Source organism: Gallinula chloropus (genome assembly GCF_964237585.1).
Source record: "Gallinula chloropus genome assembly, chromosome: 2".
Taxonomy (NCBI): Eukaryota; Metazoa; Chordata; class Aves; order Gruiformes; family Rallidae; genus Gallinula; species Gallinula chloropus.
Window position 1 is genome coordinate 144268062 of NC_140086.1, and position 24617 is coordinate 144292678.

Consider the following 24617-nt stretch of genomic DNA (forward strand, 5'->3'; position numbering starts at 1 on the left):
ACGCTAAAACAAGCTTCGCAAGCCCAACGTACCCTAAAGACAAATCAGATCACATCCCAGGCTATTTAAGAGAGCCTCTGGGTAAGCTTTGCATGAACGAATAGGCAAAAACAAGTGCACAGATGATGCTCTGTGATGACTGAAATCATAGGTCAGTGGAAAAGCCTGGCAGTGGTTCATTGCTGTTAGAGAATTACGTACACACGGTCTGGCTGTTCTGTGACAGCAGTTACAGTGGTGCTGCCTGGCCCATGGCCCATGCACAGCCTCTCATGAAGACATGCTTGTAGCTCCCCCTCAACACGTGGGTTGGTTTTTGGTGGTTTGTTTTTAATAAGACCTCACGAATCACTGATATGGATGATTTAGATCTGGATTACAGATTCAGAAGCATATCAGAGACACATGGTGTCACACAACCTGACATAGATGCTCCAGCATTTTTTTTTCTGTAGTTTGAAACAAGCAGCCTACTCCTGGGATGGTGTTCAGGGCAGTGCTTTGCCAGTGATTTCTAAGAGAAGAAAGGCAAAGCACTAGTGTTTTACTGTAACAACAGAAGCACCAAAACCCAGAGATGTTTGGTCACACAGGAATGAGTAGGGAAGATTTTTGGGTTTACTTTTTGCGTGCTGGCACCATACATGCTACCATTGCCACTGAGCAGGTTCCTGTCTGGACACACCTATGAGCAAACATGATCGGGAAACACTGATCTCTGACAGTGACACATGTTTAAGTTGTCTGGGGTGTAGCAAAGCATACCTGACAGGTGACACACAATACAAGCACATTCAGTGGTATGACCTCTCTTTGCCTTTGGCAGCTTTGTGGACAATACTGCACAATAATTTCTTTTCAGCTCAAAAGCAGGGTTCTCAAAAGACCTATGGTGATTGTCATGGGACCTCCAAAAAATGAAGACAGGACACCACTGGCCCTGCAGTGCACCCATCAGATATATCAAGTCCTTTCTATGATCTCGCTAAGATATGAATGTACACACTCGGAACACCTATCAACCTGTTTATAAGGAAATTGCATTCAGGGAGTTGATTACTGTGGTGAAAGATGAGAAAAACTTTAATAGAGAAAGGCAAAACATAACCTTTTTCTTTTTTTGCACTGGGGTATCCTTCCAGGAAAAAAGCTATAGGGGTTCCTTGACTTGGTTGAATGAGAGTTTAATGAATAAAACATGTGATTCCTTCTTAAATCAAGTTATCCTATTGAGACTGTATGTCTGGATTTGGAACTGTCAACTTACAGCATGCACTTGCTTTGGAAAGAGTTAGTGCTGTTTTTCTGGGAGTCTTTCCCCTTCAGCTCTGCACAGCTTGGCTTGATGCCTCACTTTCAATGGCCATCTCCCTAAGAGCTCAGGGAGCGCCCATCAGCTCATTGTTTTGATGTTGCCAGCACATGTTAAATTCCTCTCTTTGAGTTTGAATACCCAATTGTGAATAATACTTAGCTTGGGCAAGGAACTGCTGAAAAGCAATGCAAATTAAACCTTTTCTCTTGTGAAAGTTGAGAGAAAATGAAGGTTAAAATTTCTGTCGATGTACTTACTAAGGTTAAGTCCCACAGTCACAAAATTCTTATTTGGGCCCACAAGGCACCAAACCCTAGAACATAACGTTCAGACTGCAAACTTAATTTTTTACATGCTGGAAAGACCACAAAGGCCACAGTATTTGTTAGTATAGCTGGCTCAACACCATACTACCATTACTGCCTTTGCCCATGGCATACAGGAGTTCAAAAGTCCTGAACATCTTTATGCCAATACCCATTTGGGATTAAATTATATTAAAGGCTGACTTCTGAAAAGTGAAAGTAGAATTTCTATTATGTGCCTGATACCATATTAGAGTCTGGACTACAAATCCAGATTTACTTTATTACATCTGTTTTTTAATCCCTATTTATTCTTTTCCGCTTGGAAGTCCCAAGTGTTTTCCTGTGAATGTCAGGAAGATCTTAAAGAGTTGGGGATTCTTTTTCAATTAAATAGAAGACATTAAAAAATACAAGATCAAGATAATATATCCTATCAAGGTAAAAAAATTGATTATTTAATGCTCTGGCTTGTGGGATTACTTCAAAAACCTATACTTAAAAATATTATCTTCTGAGATCCATATGTAGTTACTTGTAACATCCAACAGCATAAATCATAACAATAATCTCTTTCTCTTTGATAATTTATATTCCGTGTGGGTTTTTTCATTATTCAAATGCAATTTTGATTCATACTGATTAATCATCATCTGTGTTTCCCTTTCTAAGAAAAAAAGAGACCATTTTTTAATTTGGTGCAAAAATACCTTAGTAATATGTGATCATCAAGAAGGAGAATCGGGGTTTAATAAAAGACTTTTTTGATATAAACCCAAAGTTTCTTAACCTAGACCAAAAGCTTCATTTGTCATAACAAGTCTCTATAGGCAACCTTTGAATAAAACTCAAGGTTTAATTAACTTCTTGCTATATCTTCTATATTGCTCTCCATAGTAAAGAAGGACTCACCCAAAAAAAACCACTCGGTATGAAGAACCACACACGTATCTCCATGAAACTTCAATCCTAGCTCAGTGCTAATCAAAACATCTCCCAGAGATGCCCAGCCAGCTATGACAGTGTTGCAGTTTTGTGGCTAAAACCACCACAGACAGATACATGTGATTCTGTGTTTCTATGTAGAGCAGATTACCAAAGAAAAACAACTTTTTTTTTGAGATGTCATCATGTGAAGGGAGGGAGTCCATTTTAAGAACTGTAATTGCCATTACTAGAAATGGCCTCCTGTAAAGCATGAGCCACATATAATTCTAGGAATTCCCCTGACACTGAAGTCAGAACCCCCCCCATACTTTATGAAACGTAAATCTCTCTTCTGGGATAAAAGGAGATCTCTGTAAGAGATCATCCTCATATTAATCACTCCGTATGTGAACTAAGCCTGTGCCAACCAGTCCACAAATTTACTGTACAAAGTGAATAACACAATGTCAAGTACAGACCAGTAACTGGAGTGTACCCTACCACGTTCTTTTCATGAGGTAGGTATTTTTTTAGTCTTTCCTTCTGAGTAAGCATTATCTGCCCTCTGGAACAACTCACCAAGGATATCTGCAGAACATTCTGAAAACAAAAACGTTTAAATGAATGTTCTTCCTGATTTGAAGTGATGTTTCTAACTAATGAACAAGGTAATTGGGTTTATCTAAACCAATCCCATCTTGCTCAATGGTGGGAATGACATTGTTCACAATTGATTAGGACTCCCTTTCCGAAAATCATTATATAAGAAAAGCTATCTAAAGTTATTTGCAATCTCTTCCATAAGCTTTCCCTCAGTTCAATAGTGCACAGGCTCTTTCCAACTCATGTTTGGCTCCATGTATATGACAATAATTTCAACCAATGTTCACTGGAATAACTTCTTTGAAGACAAAGATTATCTGATAAAAAAGTATACATAGTGAGCCTCCTCTTGTCAAGTGAGATTCCCTGTTTAAATCACAGAGAATGTAACGCTAAAATAAAAGCAACTCCTACTTTTTTCATCCTTATATTATACATAGGGTGACCAGAGTTTTATATATGTCTATTTCTGTAAAAATAATTTAATTGGAGAACTGTGTTCTAAATACGCTACTACTCTGAGTGATAAACTGTTTGGACTGAGGGGAAAAAAAGGATAATGAATGTAGACATTACCTCTCCTTGGGTTAAAATTAATTTAAACTATCTTCTGTTTTGCATTAAGTACACTTGAAATAGTAAATAGCATTGAAGATTTTAACTACTACATAATTTTACTGACTCAAAAATCAGGATGTGGTTGCATTTTCTTCTTGTCATTTGGTTATATTGTCAAAGAACACAAAATGCATCACTACAAACAAGGACATCATATTTAACATTGTTTTATCACTGTTATCATTAATAAGACCAAAGAACAATATAACTTAGCTATAACAAGAACTTCTGTGGTGGAGCAGCAGTGGAGATGGAAACATTTTCCAGTGCTGTGGAACACAGCATTTCTGATTATGCTAAGTTTGCCAGTTTTAACTAATGACAGCATCTTGTCTTCTCAGACATTTACTGAAATATAACTTCTATTGCCTAGTAATGTCATCACCCCATCTTCTACAAGATACCAAGCATGAGCTGATACCGTAATTTTTTTTATAAGCAGTAACAAGTCCTTCCTCTTTGACATGCTGATCCTTTTCCTTTGTCAAGAAAAATGAAATCTTCATATAAAGGGATCTAGTAACTTCCCATACAGTAGGATCCCCTTTGGTCCATCAGGACAATTGAACCAGGTATGCAATTTGATACAACTATTTTAACTGTTGGCCTAAGTCTCTGTGTATTTCCCCTTAAACAGTTGTTCAGTAGACAGGATAATGAAATATCACATGAAAGGATCATGATCACAAGGTCTACCATAAGACGACAACCCAATGCTCTTCACCTACTGGCAAAATGTCTCATCAAAGTTACAGTGGCTGTATATGGGGACCCATAACCTATAACCTCATCTCCCCACCTACACTCCTGCAGGCAACACTTTAACCCTCCCAATGCATTTCTAACACGTACTTGCTATTGAAATGGGGGAAACTGGTAAAAGGGGTAGGGTGAAGGACTTAGATGGAGATGTTGGCTGCAGTATTCAGCCTGCTCGATGCAGCAAGAATGGGCGCATTAAGACAAATGCATTTTGTACAATTTGTTTAGTTACTTGAAACTGGTCACTAAATATTTTCTCCTCAGATACCTCAGTAAAGGGTACAAACACATTGCAGCCCCCACCAAAGCAGTTTAAAAGAGCATGACAGGAGCAGACACTGGGTTATACAGCAAGTGGTCCTCAGGACAGGACATCTCGCAGTGTGATGCAGAAGGAACTGTCCATGCAACTCAGTGTGCATTAGGAGCAGTTAATGAGAAAGGGAATGTCAGAGAATATCGGCAAACCAGACAGAAGCAGAGTTCAAGAACCTTCTTTCACAAAGACAGAAAGAAGCTTTGCCAAATCAGGAGCAATTTTTTGATTTGCTGTATCTGCTCCACACAAGCTATCTGTTTCCAGATCCTCTTTAACAACGAGAAACCGAGACACAATGAAGCAGAAGTTGGTGGGCCACAGGTCACTTTTCTAAACAAAAAGAGCATGAAGGGAAAAAAAAGGCTCTGGTTGTTTCAGGAACCGTATCTGACAGTCACATCACTGAAGGAACTTGTTATCTAAGTGACCCAGCTGAAGGTAGCATCTCTTGTCAGCAGTGTCCAGACATTAACTTTTTTTCCAATTACAAGAATTTTTAATAACGTGGCTTATGACTGGGAAGTATTTTAATGGGAAACATGAGGGACTAACGATAGAAGGAGGGTAGGAACCAGAAGACACCTAGGGCAGGTGAAGAGGTAAAACAAAAATATTCTATTGCAGGTGGGGGAAGGTGTAAAAAAAAAAAAGTAATCTCTTAGTTTACCTCCCATTTACACAAAACCAAAAGAATTTTTTCAGCACACTGGCCTGCTTGTTCACAACTGCAGCATTACCAACCTTTAAAATCTGTATATAACACCAGCTTAGATATTTTGAAAGTGAACTTACCTGGAAGTCTTGATCATCAATTCCAAACCTCTCTCTTAGATTACGGAAAACCATTGGACAATATTCCTTAAATTTGAAATGACTTGGCATGTTTTCTCTGAAAGAAAAGAAAACCAAACCAACTTAATTCACCGACATATGCAATAAGTAACTCTAGAGTGTTCTGTCTCAATTCTGTTTGTACAAGGCAGAGCATAAGGAGATTTACAACTTCTCTTCTTCTGACTTTTTTTTCAATGAGATTTGGGCTCACTTTCTTTCTTTACAATGTTTAATAGATTTACACATATTTCCTTTGCAACAAGCTACAACATAACTGGATGAAATAAACATAAACTTTATTTTGGTAACTTTGGAACCTGGACTGAAAAGCTTGTTTTCCCATCACCCTAAAACTACTTCAGAGATGACATCTTGGAATGGATTATACAAGAATTACTATACCATCTGTGGCACCAGAAAGTACTGACAATGCCAAAGCTTCAAGAAAACTGGACTCATTTAGTACATGACTAATTTTAATATCCTAGCATCAATGTCAGACTTATACATGAGCAAAGTTATTTTGGCCTTTGCCACAGAGCAGAAGACCCAATGTACCAGAATTCTTCCTTTTACGGAACACATTCTTGAATAAAACTCAGGTTATACACAAACCAGTATGGATAGTTTCGTATGCCTGTACATACTTTTCAGGGAGCATTTTAAGATATGTAGATATTACATGAAATCATCTTAATACATTTGGATCTTCTACATGATTGGTATGATTTCCTATTATGGATTTATAAAAGCTGAACATTATTCAGCTCTAATTTCTCATTTTCAATGAGAAATTTCAAATTCAAATATTAAAGAAAAAAAGTACATGCGCACGAATGTATGTTTTCAGGCACAGCCAAAAAACTGCTTGTATCAGCCATAAATAATCACACCAAGAAAGGATCACCTTCAACATGCAAGATAGAAGGCAATAATAAACCATATGGAGGAAAAATACTACCCAGCAGCCCCTGCTGTTGCTTTTCAAAACAGCACAGATGGTTGTTTATTGCAGGATTAACTTAATCATCAAAACTTCAGTCTCGTCAACTGAAAAATAACGGAGTTCATGGGACTTCATCAAACTACCACTATCCACAAAAAAAAAATCTTACTTGTACTTACTTGTTGAAAAGGTGATTGTCCACCTTTATCTTTGAGTATGCTTTGAAATCATCTGGCATCAACATAACAGGGATTTGAACATGGCTCAGTTCATTGATCTAGAGAAAACAGAATATATTTAGTTGCTGATGTCTTTGCAAAGATGCTGCCTTGTGTCTTACTTAAGAAAATGTTATTCAGTCTACTGTTTGTTCTGTATACGTCCAGTGAGCGAACCTAAGTGAAAGAATGTAAAAGCAGACTCACTCTTTCCAGTTCAAATGCAATCACAAGACAGACCATTTTGAAAAGTAGTAACAGGATTCCTCATTTACACTAGTTTCAGTAAAAATAATCCTGCAAAGCACCCCTGAAGTGTACTTTTTATGGAAGGTCAATGAGGATGCCAGCAAAAGTGTCTTTAATTCCAACACACTGTTGTTTCGCCAGATAAGCTACTCCTTCCAAAGGTTAACTCAAATTCTGTATTGCAAAAACTATTTACCTTTGCAGCTTATAACCTAGTCTTACATGTCTGTGTCTTGAACTCTTTACTGAAAATAAAGTGAAATTCTGCTTACACGTGAATGAACACACTTTGGGCTCAATAAGCAGGGACTTGTTTCTGTACAATACTGCAGACCTCAGCCGAGTTTTTCCAAGTGACAGTATTCAGACATTTTTTGACTGTTTAAGTCAGACAAACTCTTTAAATAGCCAAATTTTTGCTTATAAATAGATGCAGAAGCAAGTTCTATCTATTCTTTCTAGCTCTGAAATAAAGAGTCTTCTCAGGAACAGGATTGTTCATATATATTTCAAATCTACTTTTGGCCACATCTTTTTGGTAAAGTGTAGACAAATTTACTGTTACCTAGTTTTAGGCTTTTTTAAATTATTGCATGTATAAATCTACCTTTATTTTAGTAAATTTTAACTAAGACATAATAAACACACAAGAAAATTTTAAGCTTTCAACTCATGAACGAGATACCCATTACAAATATCCATGCCATAACATTTTACTTAGGTTCTTATGGTGCTCTACACCCTGGTCACACATTTTGATTTACCCAGTCAAGTATTTTTGGAGTGCATATAACAATACAGGGGTTATCTTTTGCTTATTCAACGCTGTTTTCCAACTAAGAAGCTGTTAGTTGCCTGTAAATACCATCCTGCTTAAGAGAGAAACCTTTTTGAGAAACCTAAGCTGAAGCCAATACAGGTTATGAGTATTGGAGGAAAAAACGTTGCCCTCACTCAAGAATGAGTGCAGAACTGTAGTTAAATGAAATGAGAAAACAGTGAGGGGCCTTTTGGCTCTTAAACAGAGGAAAGGAACCAATGCAAGCAGGCAGATCAGGCAGCCTCATCGCTCTTCAGTACTTCCAAGCCCCCATAATGTTTCCCTGCCATGTCTTATTTTTCTTATTCAGATCCCTGCAGCCCACACAAAACCTGATAAAATCTGTTGAATTTACTTTACAAATACTTCTTTGGAAAGTCCTGAAAAGCTCTAAATTAGAGGCAGGACAGTTATATAGGAGAGTGGAGAAAGAAAACAGGAAGGTGCTTGCAATGGGCTGAGTGTGCCCTGCTCCTTCGCATTGTAGGGAGATTGCTCTTTCCTCCTTCCAAAGGGAGAGAAAGAAGAAACTCCAGTAAATTTTTGAAAGCACAGCTGTGTAAACCTAATAAATCATACTGACACCTCATTAAATACAACATAAAATAGCAAAATGTTGATCGAAAATCACTACATCTAACATACATGCTCTTTACTACAGTTGATATCCCTGTACATCAATCTCACCCTGAAACCACAGGGCAGGCTTCTGAGTCTGCAGAACCAGTACAAATAAAGCTAGAGACAAGTAGACAGATGATGCAGAGATATGAAACTTCAGATTTACTTATACAGAATTACCCACTCTCTTAGACTGCCAGACTGTACAAAAAATTCCATGCTTGAAAGAGGGATAACAGCCACATACACACATTTTCATCCTAGCCAGAAGTGATCCCAAGAATATCTGCCATAGAATACTGTCAATATTGCTGAATTCACACATTTCCAATGACCCATATACAATTTGCAAGTCTTCTTGAAAATTTGGATTTTAAGATCCAGAACTGCATTGATCAAATTTTCACGTGTTCACTTTCTTGATACACTGATGTAAAATTTCCCTGAATACACCTGCAGACTTGCTTTCAGGCTGTGAATATTTAAATTTGTGCTACAGTGGAGCAGTTTTAATTGTGCCTGTAGGCCTTACAAATGTCATCTGCATATAACATAGCCAAATGTGCTTCCATTTGCATACTTTGGAGATTCTTTTATTCTAAAAAAGAATCCCAAAATCATTATCCCAGGCAGTTCCCTACAAGATGTGAATGTACATACACACACACACACACACTCCCACTAAATTAGGAAAAAAATCCCCAGACTAACTGAAAGTGGAGGGGGAAGTTTGGGGCTTTTTTGGGGGGGGAGCATTAAATAATATAATAGTTTGAGATTCATTCAAATCTCAGGTATGTAAAAGGAATTTCTGTAATATTTTAGGGGATTCCTCTCTAGCAGGAGAGGGAAAAAAAAAGCAGGTGAACACAGTAGAAATGACCTTTGGTACAGCACACCAGCTGAGTAATGGCATGTCCCAGCGGCACAAGCCATTAATTAATTTAAACCTTTCAAGTATAAGGCCTGGTTCTTTGTGCAGTAGTACATTTTCAGGATAGATTTGATGAGGCCAGATTGGAAAGCGCACACAAGACAGAAAGGAATACCCATGTCATTAGATCTTGGTGGAAACTGGAACCACATTGTGGGGGGAAGGGAGGGGAAACAATATCCAAAACTCCCCCACAGACAGCTCTTGAAAAGCTGAAAGAAAAGGGAAAGGTCAGTAGGATCAATTCTCCACTTTGCCATCATCATGTAAAGAGAGGCCCATCTGAAAGACACTACGTATGAAACACAAAGGCCATGTTTTGAGCCTTCCAACTCATCTCAGACAAAAATTTTGCTTCTTTTCCTCTTTGACAGTCAAGCACGACACAAAATTTAAAATAAGATGCATGCGATACCTTTGCCAAGTGTAACAAGCACCTCTTCATGTTACCAGTTTAAATACATCTTCCTTAGCAATAGCAAAAGAATTATTACTGTGAGGCTGAAAGTTCTGTGTTTCCAATTACAACAGAAACTGTGTTACAACAGCTGTAATAATTACATTAGAAATAAGAAATATCCATTTTCCCCTAAGGAGTGCTTCTGCATGTAACAAAACCATAAACACGAAATAATCTTCCACAAGAGATAATCACAATGCATAAATGAATCAGGAAGAGCTCACTGGACAGAGGACTGACTTGTTGCTGAGGACTCAGGATCAAACCTTCATTTAATTACACCTATTTCTAAGAGAACCCACATTTATAGCATTTCTACAGTAAATGTATGTGCATCATGCTGAGAAAGTTCCTTTGCTCCTTTATCTGCCCTGATTTGTTGTTGCCAAATAAGACATTTTGCTGCAGTTCATCTTGTTGTTCGAAACAGACACTGTTTACTGTATCTTCGAGGACTTTAAATCCTATATAATAGCCTCAGAGATTATTTTAAATATGAATGGCTAAGATTTTAGTTGCAAAGTAGCCATGCATACTATGCATAAATACCTCATTATTAGTGACACTTGCAACTCACCCACGCGAGGTATCAGTAAGTGACCCGGAAACATCCCTTGAAGTAATTCATTCAAATATCTTCTGTGATACTGCTATAAAAGCCGTTGGTTATGTGAGACAGAGACATCCCCCACGACTTAAAATCTTTAAGAAAGAACAATTTTAGAAGCCTTAGACTGGCATCGTGCCTTTAAAGACATGGTACGAAGAACTGCGGCAGGAGGGATCTGCCAGGAGCTTCAGCCGGGCCATGGCAGGTGGGAGGGGGCTGAAGCAAAAGGAGGCTTTTAGGCAAAAACCGACTGATTGCAACTCATTTTGCTCCTGCAGGTTCAGGATTGAATTCACACTGTCAGGAAAACAGAGGTTGTAATTAAACTGCAAATAAGGGAATAATAAAAGCCTACTGGACATTGAATAAATAGTAAGACTCAGCTGGTAATGATTCTGAAATTAGCACACAGAGAGGTGTTCCCGCAAAGCCATCCTATATTGGTGACATTTCAAATAAGCTTCGCTAATTTATATGATTTGAAATCAAGCAATGAATATATCATAAATTGTTAGGCATTATTAATGGCCCTTATTTAATTCAGATACATTCACCCTAAACACCACATTACTAGGGCAATGCATAATTAAACATTAGTTTTCATTCTGTCAGAACATAAGCAGCAATAAATTGCTTGTATGCAAAGCAGACAATGAGATATTTAAGCAGCATATAATAAAGGCAATTTACAGCATATATTGCATATTTAGCTAGAGGAGCCACAACAATGATCCCGCTCTCCAACAGATACAAGCTGATGCCTATCACTACGATGCTGCAGCAAGAAACCTGTGTAACACATTACAGCTGGTACACTTCATTAAAAGAAAAATCAAATAATAAAAAAATAATCAAAGCAGACGTGTACATCAATGTCCAAAATTTCAGCCCATGCACATCCCAAACCACACACAGACTACTTAGCAATACCCAGTGATTCCTTTTGAAACTCTGCCTATTTAAAGCCTTCATTCTGCACACGGTTTCTTGAATTTAATATCTCTGCTTTAATACAGACTGCAGATACTGCTTCCTTTTTATTTAACGTATGAGCCAGCCAGCCTCGCGGGCTGAACCTATGCAGGGATTAGGTGTTTTCACACTGAACAGCTTGATAAAACATCTCAGTTGCAGTTACGGCTCTTGGCAGTTTCACACCCTGGAAAACCCCTGCTCCTGCTGAAGCTGGATGAGGCTCAAGTTCTGGAAGTGCCACTTTCTTTTCAGCCCCTCTTTCTGAACTGACAGCCAGCACGCAGCAGCCTGATCTGCCGAGACCAATGAGCTACAACTAGATTGTTACTCTGAGAGAGAAAAGTCAAACGCATTTTTCACAAATTTGTGTATTTTTAAACACAGATTTTGGAAGAAGTGGGAGTGGAAGAGAGTTCGGAAGAAAGAAATTATTGAGGTCTAAAAATAGAATTGAACTTTTAACACCACCAGCAGTTCTGGGATTTTCAGTTCATAGTTTACTTTCTGCATTTCGGTTTCTTCTTTGGCAAGGAAACTTGCACAAAGCACTGAAGAGGGGGAAAAAAAAATTAAAAAAAGGGCCAGTACTTTTTGTTCAGCCACAGAGCCACCATTTTGACAGGGCCACAGATAATTCATTACTGGTAAGTTATGCTTACAAAACCAAGCCTGTTGGCTTCTAACAGATTGCTCATACCAAACAGCACTGAAGACTAAGTACGGAATGGAGGAAAACTGTTCGGGGTATAAAATTTCACGTTTAGGAGACTATTACCCTTCATTCTTCTGGCACCTTCTTTTTAACTTGAACACCCTGCAGGTCTTACCAAAAGGAGCATTTTCCTGATAACTAGAGCACCATCATCTACAAGATAGTTTATTAATCTTATTCATTCAATTAGCTTGCAAAAATCCCTTTCAGAGCTGTTCATATATTGCAAAGAGTAAGGGTTAGGGTAAAGCACAGGGGGCTGGGTGGTGACAGGCAGAGCTGCAGGCAGGCGTTTACATGCTCTCCCTCCCAGATGTGGAACCCGCTGCAGTATCGCTACCGGGACAGTAAATGCCTTGTGTTGAAGTATAAACTGAAAGTGAAGTGATTATTTTACAACTCTTTGAAATCTACCTTGAAGGGTCTGAAAAGGGCGGATGAGGTCAGCAGCTAATCAATTTTGTGGAAGACATTTGCCTGTTACGGGGCAAAACCATCATTTGATAAATGTCATTTGACAGTTTAAATTACACTCAAAGCCATTCTTGCAAGAGAAATAAAAGGTTAAGCTAAGTTCTGCTGTAGAGAAATAAATCAGTTCAGCAAAATACACCTTAATTTGTTTTAAATGAGGTTTTCATCATTTCAATTGGACAAAAATATATATTTTTTCCTTGTCTCCTTAAAAGCACAAAGTAAAAAGTATCTAACTAGACTTTTTTTTTCTGTAAAGAATATAACGTGCTAGGCATAAGAGACTTTGCCTAAGTAATTTCTGGTTACCTATTCAGAAGCAAGCCCTGAAATTAAAGCAATTATCTGACTAAAAAAAACACAGGGCAAAGTATTTAATTTTCTCTGAGTCTTTAGAATCATTTTAATTTAAGGTATATGGAGAGAAAAAAATACCCAAACAAGCATAAAAGCCCACCTACCTGCCAGAATAATAGGCACTGAAGTTCTGCATGTCTCAAAACATCTATCAGTAATTACTACAGCAGCTTCATGTTTTTACAGTTCAGGTGATATCTGTCATTAGATTGTTGGCTTTCAGTAAAATTCAATAATCTAATGCTGGAAAAGTAGGCCCAACTGAATCAAATGTTTTTTTCAAATTGCCTTAATGCAGAAAGTCATACTTCTCCCAAACTACTAAACACACTTTGCAAAAGTATTAAATACACTTAATGGATTTAGAAATTCTGAGAAATGAAAATACAGATCACAGCTTCCTACCTTTTGATAAAAAGCAAATAAGAATTTTCTCAAGTCTTATGGTCTGACTGTGAATTAAAATAAAAATAGCAGTTTCACAGCAAATCCCAGATGTTTCCACTAGACTTTTTAGTTGCTTTTTTCAACAGCACAAAGATATCTTGGGGAGGGAAGGTCTGCAGTACACGCATCCAACGCAGAAAACAGGATATTGTGACATACTAAATGCAGTCTCAAAACAGAGGAAAAAAATATTTTGAGGAACATTCGTTTCTTGGTGTTTATCTTGAAATTTGGAATGTCAAGGCCAAAAATCCAAGTGAAGGGTTCCATAGCTTGGTTATCAATCCTGTTCAGGGAGATTAGAGTCAGAGTGCTTAAAGAACCTACAACAAAAGCACCAAAATCACATTCCCTTTGCAAATGTTTTGATGCAAGTTTTTAAGTCCCTTGGACATTTGCACAGTCTAGAAAACCCAGAACATCTGCTGTATACTGTCAGACAAGCGTAAAGCCACATTTCTACAGATTCAGTTAAACTTCCCGTGAATCTGCTTACACCTTTCAATGAGTGCAAAAATTAACACTTCATAATGTGCCAAATAATCAAAGACCAAATATAAATTAAGCGGCTCAGATATAATGCCTGTCATGATAATCCCCATTCTCCTAAAAAGCCATGCAATAGTGTATACTGCACATTAATTAAATGGAAAATAGAGCAACAGAAACATGACTGACTTGTGGCAGAGATTTTTTGACATGCAAAACAGTTTGAGTAGCAAATGGCATACAAAAAAATAAAGGAAACTGTAAAGCAATGAAAGTCCTTCAGATTTGGATGAATTGCGATGCACACAATACAGATGAGCTCATCCTTGTTTGCTAATGTAACAGTTAAGAAGAAAACAAGACAAGGCATACAGCTCAGACAACAATTTGCAAGCTATTAGCTAGTGGGCTTGCCACAAAATTGATAAATGAACATTTTATTTTTTGAGCAGAACATCTCAAGTCATCTTTTTAAAACTTCGTGTGCTGGGAAGTTGATGCACTTTAGTTCAATCTTTCATGGCAAGAGCTATCTTCAGTTATCATTTGAAATGCTGATTTAAAATACACATACTTCTCACATGGTCTGCTACTAATCTGGTCCATATTTTTCCAATTAAAGAATAAAACACTTATCTGGCAACAGATAAACTTTAGTCCATTTGGCTTTGTCCTGAAAGCTTCTCATGAGAATACCTGAAAAGTGTCTATTTATGACACTAGGAAAGGTTTAACAAAAGTAAGTTCAATTCTATACACAAAGTAATACACAACTCTCAGATAAACACTGTGATTTTCTAAATGATCTATTGTGGATTCTGAAGAAGAGTTCAACAAGAAGAAACAAAATTAAATAAAATTACACTTAAATTCCATGGATCGTGTTACTCAGATTTGGACAGCAACCAAACCAACCGACCAACCAAGCAAACAGAAAACAGACTTAAAGGAGTCTATTAAATAATGCCCATATCTCATAACATGTTTTAAGGTCATATTTTTCAAGTCTAACTTTTCTGAACAAGTAAAATGAGTCCATGCAGTTAAACATAAAATTCCAGTAAGCAGTTGAACAAATATGGGGATGCTGTAGCTTTATCTGAATGCTGCAACTACAAAATAAAATTCAATAGACAAAAAAATCTCTTCAACAAAGCCAGGCAAAGTATAATGGGAAAAGAAACCTAAGGAATCATTTCACACAGAACATATATAACTCAGCTGCTTAATTAAGAGGAAGGCTTTAAGAGCATCCTGCCTAAGAATGACAAACAGAGCTGGCTGCAGAATAAATGCCATAAAGCAACAATTTAAGACATCAGATGGGCTTCATTTTTGTTCAGAAGCAATAAAATAAAAATGTAGAAAAGCCAAATGTTTTGGTTAGTTTTACACTGCCCTATTGAAGGTAATATCTTTTATTGTTTTTATTTATTAAGGAGAAGGAAGTCCAACTAGTGAATAGGCTTTTTGGTAACACACTTTAGTGTGCTGCCACACATTCCAACCTCATAAATACGTTACTATTTAGAAATTGTTGACTTGTGAAAAGATGACATTAAAACATAAATCCTTCTGGCCCTTTCTTACTATGGATTAGGTGGAGGCCGAAGCCGTGAGGCAAATTTTCTGAAAACAGAAGCAATGCCATTTGCATTATATAAATCTAGTTTATGAAGTTAATTAACTGAACACAAGTGACACCAGAAGCAAGTACACGAAGGTCATAGTACAAGTATTTCACTGTTCTGTAAAGCAGCCCAGCGGTTGTTCTTGGTAACACGGACCATGCAGAGTAATCAATGCACAACATACAGGACTTGCTCTGCCAGCATGGGCTAACCATCCACTACAACCATTTCCTAGTTCTCAACCTACATCCTCCAAGGAAAACCAACAATTTTCTGTGCAGCACCATGCAAAGTACCATCCTCTAAGTCCAAATGGTACGTATTACATCTCCTTGGTTTAGAGAAACCACTTTGGTTTAGAGAAATCCCTTCATTTATCTCCACAATGCATCCTGGTTGCACTGTATTCCTCTTGCTTTCACCATCTAATTTCTTTACTTCCAAGTAGGGTAATGCCTGAGGTCAGGCTAACAGGTCTGTAGTCACCTGGGAGGGTTACCAGACTTCCAGATTTTATCAGGATGCCATCCAGACGTTTGTTTTGCTACATGAAACCACTCTATGGGCTCTGTTTATAAAAATGCTGTCAGAGCAGAAGCAGAAGTTGTTGCTGATCAGGACAGCATAATACCTCTTGGGAGGAGATGTGAAAGGCCTTAAGGACCAAGGAAACAGTTGCTGGGTGGCAACCTCAGAAAAGCCATTTGGGATTGCTAAAGCGTTTTAGCACTGTCCTGTCCACTTCTTCCATAGCCATCGAGGCAGGATTCTTTGCTCTCTCAAATACAGTTTCAAAGCATGCATCACTCTCCCCTTCTGACAGACACATTAAAAAGACACATTCATTCAGATACACACACAGAGACATGCTTTGCAGCTCTCGTGACTGATGTCATGCGTTTATGTGCTGGTTGCTTGGTATTTGGGAAAGAACAGCATTCGTGGCATGTTTACAATAAGCTGGGTTTGATTCTGCTCTGGATATCCCTTTTATCCACACAGAGTCACAATTTATGTTGGCAGCAATGCTATATACAAAATTTCACAGATTTATTATCATCACTTATCGGATATCAAGTGCCCAGATATAACTACTGCAATGTTCATTTTGCAGCAGGCCAACTATTTAAATTACTGCCTGGTATTTCACAGCCCCAGAAAACCTTCCTGGCCTTGAAGAAGAGGAGGGGTGTTAGGGGAGGCTGCAGTGGAGCTGCCAACAGCTCATCGACTCTCAAGTCCCATCACCCTCCTCGATGGACTAATTGGAAGTTGAAACAAACAAAATAAACACCTTTTTACCCCTTGATATGAAATAAAATATAATTTAAAAGCAACATAATATAATCGCGTGACCTTTTTCCTCACTTTACAGGTCAGGGTTTCGTTACCAGAGGATTTCACAAGCTTAGGGGGACAATAGAACACGTTCAATAGGCAAGAGGACATAAATCCGCTTTCTATTTATATTTGTCATAGCCCATAAATAAAAAGCAACTCGGGTAGTTTTAGGGCCGTTAATCTGAACACGCCCTGGTGTCAGGGTGCCTCTCTGAAGGGATCAAACAGAAATTACCAAACCTCGTCACGCAGTAAACACGGCAACAGCAAAACATCACTTTCACAGTAAAGAGAAAAGACTAAACCAAACTGTAAAGGTAAGAGGTTTTCAGAAGTAGTTGCTACTACACTATCCATGGTAACGTCGTTTCAAACGCAGTCAAAAAAGCACTGCTCCACGATTAGGTGGTTGGTGCCAGTATTTGATCAGCTGCCACTCATTTCCTCTCCGGGGCTCCAGAATCACATTTCCAAGACTCAGAGTGGGATCAGCCCACAGTAACTCTCTCTCATCACTGAAGTTTGACTCAGGCTATGTACCCCAATGAATAGTATCAGAAAGGAAAGCTAGTTTTTTTATTATTTCCACAGTTGAAAATCCAAATTAAAAAACATTTAATGGATTTAACTTATCCCTTAAGCAAGAAGTTCATACACAGATATACATACTTTGCACACACACATACAAATTAAAAATAACTTAAAAAGCCTTGAGCTACCAACAAAAATTTCCACCATTAATGCTAAAAAAAGCTAAAAAAAATATTCTTCAATGCAAATTTAAAACAATAATTAAAAAAAAGAGTGCTGAATAATGTACCCATAGCATTTTTGAAGATCTGAAGCCCTGCAGCATCTACCAAGCAGTGTTTTTGGGACCAGAGGCAGGAGGAGCAGGCTGCCTGCACAGCACAAGGCCCGGTTAGTTCGACTTGCAGCTGCTTTGCATCACCGCACCAGCACAGGCGATCTGGAATGTGCACCCTTGTGCCCTCCGCATTCCTCTGTGCACACATACTCATTTTTCCATTTTTTCCAGTCTTACTAAGAAATATTTTTTGAAAAACAGTGATAAAAGAGAAACACTGCCCTTTTAATTTGAATAGAAACCCAAAGAACCAAAAAAAGATATAATTTTTTTTAAATTAAAGAAATTCACAGTAAAAGTTATTGCCATTCTTCTCAAGGAGACCGAGGCCAAAAGCTGCCATACCTTGTAAAATGCATCATGAAATGAAAAATAACAGTAACCTGCACTAATAACTGGTGTTCCCACACACAAGACAGTCATTAACTTCTCCTGTTAATTAATTTCTATAGTGGCAGAAAGGTGGACTGGCTAAAGGGTAAGGTGGTGGCCCTCCAAGCCATGGGGAATCGGAGAGAAGCACATGCACAGCGAAGTAAGGAATATGCTCATCGTTTTCTGACATCAGGAAAAGTTAAAAAACACTAGGATGGATCAGAAATATCTACCTCAAGCTTGTAAGCTCAGGTTTCTCCCCCCCCTCCCCCCAATTATTTATGGAAACTTTTATGATCTTATACAACATTTGACTGAAAATGCACAGAAAACACCAGGGTATTTTTCAGGAAATCTAGAAGAGACACCCCTAACCTAGTTACAGGAAAGGACTCAGGAGGAAAATAGGTTCAGTGTTGCCCCAGGTGTTGTCAAAAGAACATATCAAAAGGTCCATGCTCCAAACAAGTCAGTGTTGCTGACATCTCCCCCAGAAGCAGCTTTTCTGATCTGCCCCATTTTTCCTCTTCTAAACTATGTTGGTGCACGGTCAGTAGTGTGATGAACCAAACCTAAAACCCAACCCAAACCTGCCAAAAAGGGGTTTTCTTTATTTGGATCACTTTGCCAAACCTGCAAGGTTGCAGGAGAGTGAAGGCAGCAGAGAATTGTTTCTTTCTGCAATTCTGTAGCAGAAAAGGTTTGGACCATTACAGGTTTTTGAGCTGAAACCCCTCAAGTCGGAAGCACTGTCTGCAGCCTTAGATCTGGTTATTACAAGGTGAAAACGTATTTTTGAAATTTAAATGGTTTCAACATCCAATAACTTGTAAAACATATCAGAAAATGAGAAATAACGGTAGCTTGCTCTAACGACTGGACTTCCTGCAACAAACCAGTTTTGACATTCGCTTTTGCTGCCAGCATTTAAGTACTTTAAAAAAATCAGTTTGCTGAACTGCAAAACCAGCTTTGGGTAACTAACTCGTTTTTCAGGTGTGGGCAGAATATTTTCTTCATTTCTGCTGATTCAGCTAACTGGGTTGAACAGGCAGGTCATTCAGAGTTGAGAAACCAACTGGGAGTCAAAAAAGCAAAAAAAGACTTGTTTTCCTTTTCTGGTCCCCTAATTAAAAAATGTTATGGAAGATGAGATCTAGTTTCAAAATCTTAAGGCATGTTCATGAGTTGAACTGATTATAGTCTTCAGATAATACTTCCTTTGTTTAAAAAAAATATTATGATGTCAAGTATAAAAATTGCTTTGATTAACTTATTTTCCACTTTCTGGATCCAGCACGTTTAAGGTTGTTTTATTTAACTTAGGAAAAAGAATGCTGGTTTAGTGCGTTGCTTCACAATTCATCAGAGGAAGCTTGACAAAAGCGATTTAAAAGAGGATGTCTTTGTTAAAAAACAAACTCTTGCCTTGCAACCCACTGTCAAGAATCTTCAGAGGAGACTGGCATACAGCATACCTTCTTATTTAGAAATATAGTACCCACTTCATTAAATACAAATGCAAAGCTGAATAAATTCAGTTATATTTGAACAAAAATCAGTTGTGTATCAATTTAAGCTTCATTTAAATTTAAACTTCTGCCATAAAATTCACTGTAGTCTTCTGCCTCGCTCTACAGGTTCACTTAAGGAGAGCCTTGCTTGATATGTTTGTCTCCTGCTACCTTTTGCAATCTCAATGGATGAGATTTCTCTGATTCCTGAGTAAACCGAATTTTATCTATTTACAGCAAGAATATGTACAACTGCTACATAGTACTGAAGAAAGCGAAATAATCCTGAATGCTTGGCTAAGAGCTGCCATGACTAAGCCTCAGCAAAATTGAAAAAGTATATGTCCTTGAAAAGAAAAGCACACAGATTTCTCTTTACAGCTTAAAATATCATAATTCTCTAGTTCAAGTCAGTACAAGTTTTTGCTATTTACACATTTTTCCCAGGTAAATTTACTGTCTCAATATAAAAGAAAATTCATACCAAGTTTCGCATTTTGTATCAAATGCAAAAGAGGTATCCTACCCTGGACACCCAGCTATAAGGAAAAAAAAAAACCAAACCACTTTTACTCCAGCAACTCTAAGTATAAAAAGGAAAACTTAGGGCTAGGTTTGTAGAACTTCAAAGTTTGAAGCAATTAATAAATTCTGAACTGCACTATCTCTGCTGATGCTTACAGTTGAAGCTGTGCATGACCTTCAGATCAACAATAAGCTCTTTATCATCCAGTAAATTTTATATCACAAACACCAAAATTTGAATTAAAACTGCAATGAAACTAAAATCTCTGCTGAACTTCTGGTTAGGAAGATTATCTTTCCAATGCTCATCTGTGTTTTTCTTCCTTAGACCAAAGACTTCTTTGCAAGCTTCAAACACAGGAAGGCTGCCAAGAGTGTAACGATGTCTTCTTGTCTTAGCGTTTCTGTATTGTCTCCCTCCCACTTCTACTGTCTAGTAGGAGATAAGGCAAGACAGATCGTCAACTGAAGCCAAGTTTCAGGAGAGCTACGCTTGGCACAATGTGAGGAATATGTTGTTTTTCTAGGGTCATACTCCAGTTAAAAAATAAAAAAGGAAAAAAAAAGGAAGTAAAAAGAAATGTTCTAGACCACAATGTGTACACTGAATGGGATAAAGTTGACTCATTTGGTTCTGTCTGGTTCAAGTGACTACAAATACTAACATAGATACCAAAGAAAAACTAAATAAATACACATTCTAAAATAACACGCCATGTATCTGTTAGCACTCAAAATAGCTTTGTCTTAATCTCTGTTAAAATACTGAGCAACGGGCAAACAGATGCTGTTGTACTGTGATCACTCTAACCACAGTAGTGAATGTGCCTACCAGACCCAGGACAAAGGTCTAGAAGGAAGAACTAGTATTTTATTCCATGTTAGTACACCAACCTAGGAGAAGTTGGTGAGAACCTAGGAGAGAACCTAGGTCCTCCCCTTCCTCCAACACGAGGGCCCCTGAGCGTTACCTGCAGTGCCTACACACTGCCACAGCACAAGCTCCAGAGGGACCGATGCACAGGTGTTCACAAAGGATCGATGAGATAGCTCATCCCCCTCTGAAGAAGCAACAGAGGTTTGGTTTCTCAGTGACTCATTAAGGAAATAAAACATGTCAAGGAGAACTGAATATGGCTAACTCAGATGAATCCCACAAAGAAAGCAGGCAAGTTTCTTCAACAGTAAGGTGGAATTAAGGATTAGTACCACCCAGAACGACATCTGGGTTAATCTTTTTTGAGGTTTTAAAACACATTAAAGTTCTATATACTGACTGCTATACTCATGTTATTTCCCACTTCGGTTTACCACCTGGAAATTATTAGTATTAACCAGGTCATAATGAAGTTAGTGCCGGCTCTGCACTTGAAAAATGCTACCAGTAAACCACAAGGTAGGTCTAATTTATGCCAGCAAAAAGTTGCACTTTTGTCGTTGTGGTTTATTCTTATGTGAGCTGTTGTGGAAAAAGTACAGTTTCACAAGCAAGCTGAAAACACAGGAGCTCCTGTCTGTCAGAAACTGGTTCCTATTAGAAGCATGGCTGGCAGACCTGGTCTTCAGCACTCAACCTTCCTCGGACGTTTGTGTGCCCACTTCTGGTCTGGTTTTCAGGAGTGCCCAACAGAAACAGCTCCTGCCGACTTCTGTTCAATTTGGGGACATCTGGACTCCTGAGAATTTGGTAGATGCTGCTTCAGATTGAGGTTTGAACATGAAGGCAAACTGTACCAGTGGAGATATGATTAGGTCACAGTTTTCAAACGGAAGTAGCATTAATTGCTGTTGAGATCTCTTTCCAATGAAAACTGCCAGTTACAGTCAAAATAAAAATCCACAACAGGTATTAGGCAAATACCTGTGCAAATACGGTAGCATTAAGCGATGAATTCACTGTTGACTAGTGGTACACCCTTGCAAGCCAATAATCTTGTTTTTCTATAAAATACGTAGGTCTTACAACCTAGGGGAAGTATTAACAAGCCAGAGACAAAAAAGCAGGAACAACTTTAACTTTAGAAAGTATGAATTTCGATACTTAAAGAATCTCCTGTAAAGCTATGCTGGGTGTAACAATTATATTAAAACCACTGCTGTCCTCTTCCCCTTTCAGAACCTCTAACTCACAAACTGCCAGCAACCATAAGGTTTTTCTGCTGTTTTCAGGGAATTAAAAAAAAAAAAAAGGAACAATTTGCTAAAATTAACATTACTGCCATCATCTCTCTCACAGCTCCTGAGACCATCTCAGCAAACCAGACATTTGAACTCTGGTTTAATGAGTGCTCTGGAGGAACTGAAAAGTCCAGACCATGAGAAGGACTTAATGCTTCACTCGGAGAGAGGGAGAAAAGAAATGCATTTGCAGTAAAATTATTTAAATGCTTAAGTGGTTCTTTAACAGCATCTATCCCATCTTTATATGACTGGTCATTTTAATTTTTGTTGTAGTAGATTCTTTGAAAGGAGAGTGCTTAAAGGAAAAATGTTTCTGAGCTCACAAATTACTGTATTTGTTGTTTTATAGAAAGTTACAACTGTAATCTATCCTTAAAACATCCATTTTGTTGTTAACACTTTAAAACAATATCGAAAGCATTTGGTGCAATAAGGAAGAAAATAACATCTGAAACATTAAGTAAATTGCTTCAACAAAGGAATTTACACGTCTTGCTTTTTACCTTACTGGAGTTACAGGTTGCCTTATTTCCTTACACCACGCTAATGCATCTGAATACAGACTGAATTTGGCAACAAAGTGCTTTTCGGCAGTACACTTAAGTGTCCTGCTTACATTCATGTCTCCTGGCAGGCAGGGAGGCCAGCTGCAAACCCAGCACTCACTGAAGCAGGGGTGCTTCCAACGCAGCTTACTTGGGTGGTTTTACCAAAAAAGAAACCACCCACCCTCAAAACATCCAGCAGACGCTTCACTAGCATCTGCTTACCTCTCAGACTGGTTCCTGTTTCAGCTGCATAAATAATATCCCAAATCCGAACTGCTGGAGGCAGCTCACAGTTACATCTTGACTAGGAATCATAGATTAATTTAAGTTGGAAGGGACCCCAAGGATCATAGAGTTCCAACCCCTCTGCCACAGGCAGGGCCACCAACCTCCAGGCCTGGAACTACACAAGGGATCTATGGGGCCCAGGGCCCCATCCAACCTGGCCTTGTGAACACCTCCAGGGATGCGGCATCCACTACTACCTCTCTGGTCAGCCCATTCCAGCACCTTACCACACTCTCTGTAAAGAAGATCCTCCTAATATCTAATCTAAACCTTCCCTCCTTCAGCTTTAATACATTCCTCCTTGTCCTGCCATTGTCTACCCTTTTAAAAAGTTGATTCCCCTCCTGTTTGTATGCTCCCTCCAGGCACTGGAAGGCTGCAATGAGGTCCCCCCGCTGCCTTCTCTTCTGTAGGCTGAACAAGCCCAGCTCCCTCAGCCTCTCCTCGTAGGGGAGGTACTCCATCCAGCAACTGAAGTGTTCATACTGACTTGTCACTAGGCTCGTAATTTCCTCTCTTCTCAGTTCACACTGACCGAAATCAGCCTTCAGTTAAACGCCTGATTTACAGCAAACACCAAAGCAATTTCTCACTTGCTCCACTTCTTCCTCCACCTTCCTTCAGCAAATGTTGCTTTTCCTCAGACATATTACATTAATTGAAGGATTTAGCTTTAGGCTGCTTTAAGGCAATCAATGAAGTAATAAACTAGTAATATATACTATATATATATATTTATTAATAATATATAAAGAATATATATAACTTCTATATTTATTATATATAAACTACTCATATAGTTGCGACTGTTAATAAAGCATCAGAGCAGCAATACTCACACAAAGCAGAATTCAACTAAATATGGAAGTACCCTGAGCTGAGGCAAAAGGCTGAGCTACACTTCCCACGATGGAGATTAGTCGACAGCAAACTGAACCCAGGCTGATCCTGTCATGGTCAAGTGTTTAAAACAGGCCGTAAGATGCTGCCCTCCAAGCACTTCTTTCTCAGCATTAATTCCAAGCGCAGGCGAGGACAACTAGTTCACTTGTAGACGACATCTGCTACTGTAAAGCCAGGGTGGATTTCACTTATCATTCCTTTGCTACTCTGCTAATCAAATATTTGCAAAGTACCTACTTACTGAGAACTATTATGTAGCATGAACAATTTTTGGAGACTGAGGATAAAGATTGTTGACTCTTATGCAAAATACATTCTACCTCACAGAGAATATAAATACAGACAGTCATGTGAGCAAACAGCAAAGAGCACGTGGCAAGGTGCCGGCAGAAAAAAACCCAAATTGGCAATGCTGGAAAGACACACACCAAGCAGCAGGCCTGTGAGC

At 38.4% G+C, this 24617-nt stretch overlaps 1 protein-coding gene across 1 annotated transcript in view; it reads right to left on the reverse strand.

Annotated features, from left to right (window-relative positions):
* Positions 1-24617, reverse strand: part of PIP4K2A (phosphatidylinositol-5-phosphate 4-kinase type 2 alpha) — a 109697-nt gene that overhangs the window by 40242 nt on the left and 44838 nt on the right. The window contains exons 2-3 of the mRNA XM_084280581.1: positions 6809-6906; positions 5642-5738 (exon numbers count right to left, since the gene is read on the reverse strand). Of these exons, the coding sequence (XP_084136707.1) occupies positions 5642-5738; positions 6809-6906 (195 nt within the window). The remainder of the gene's footprint in view (positions 1-5641; positions 5739-6808; positions 6907-24617) is intronic.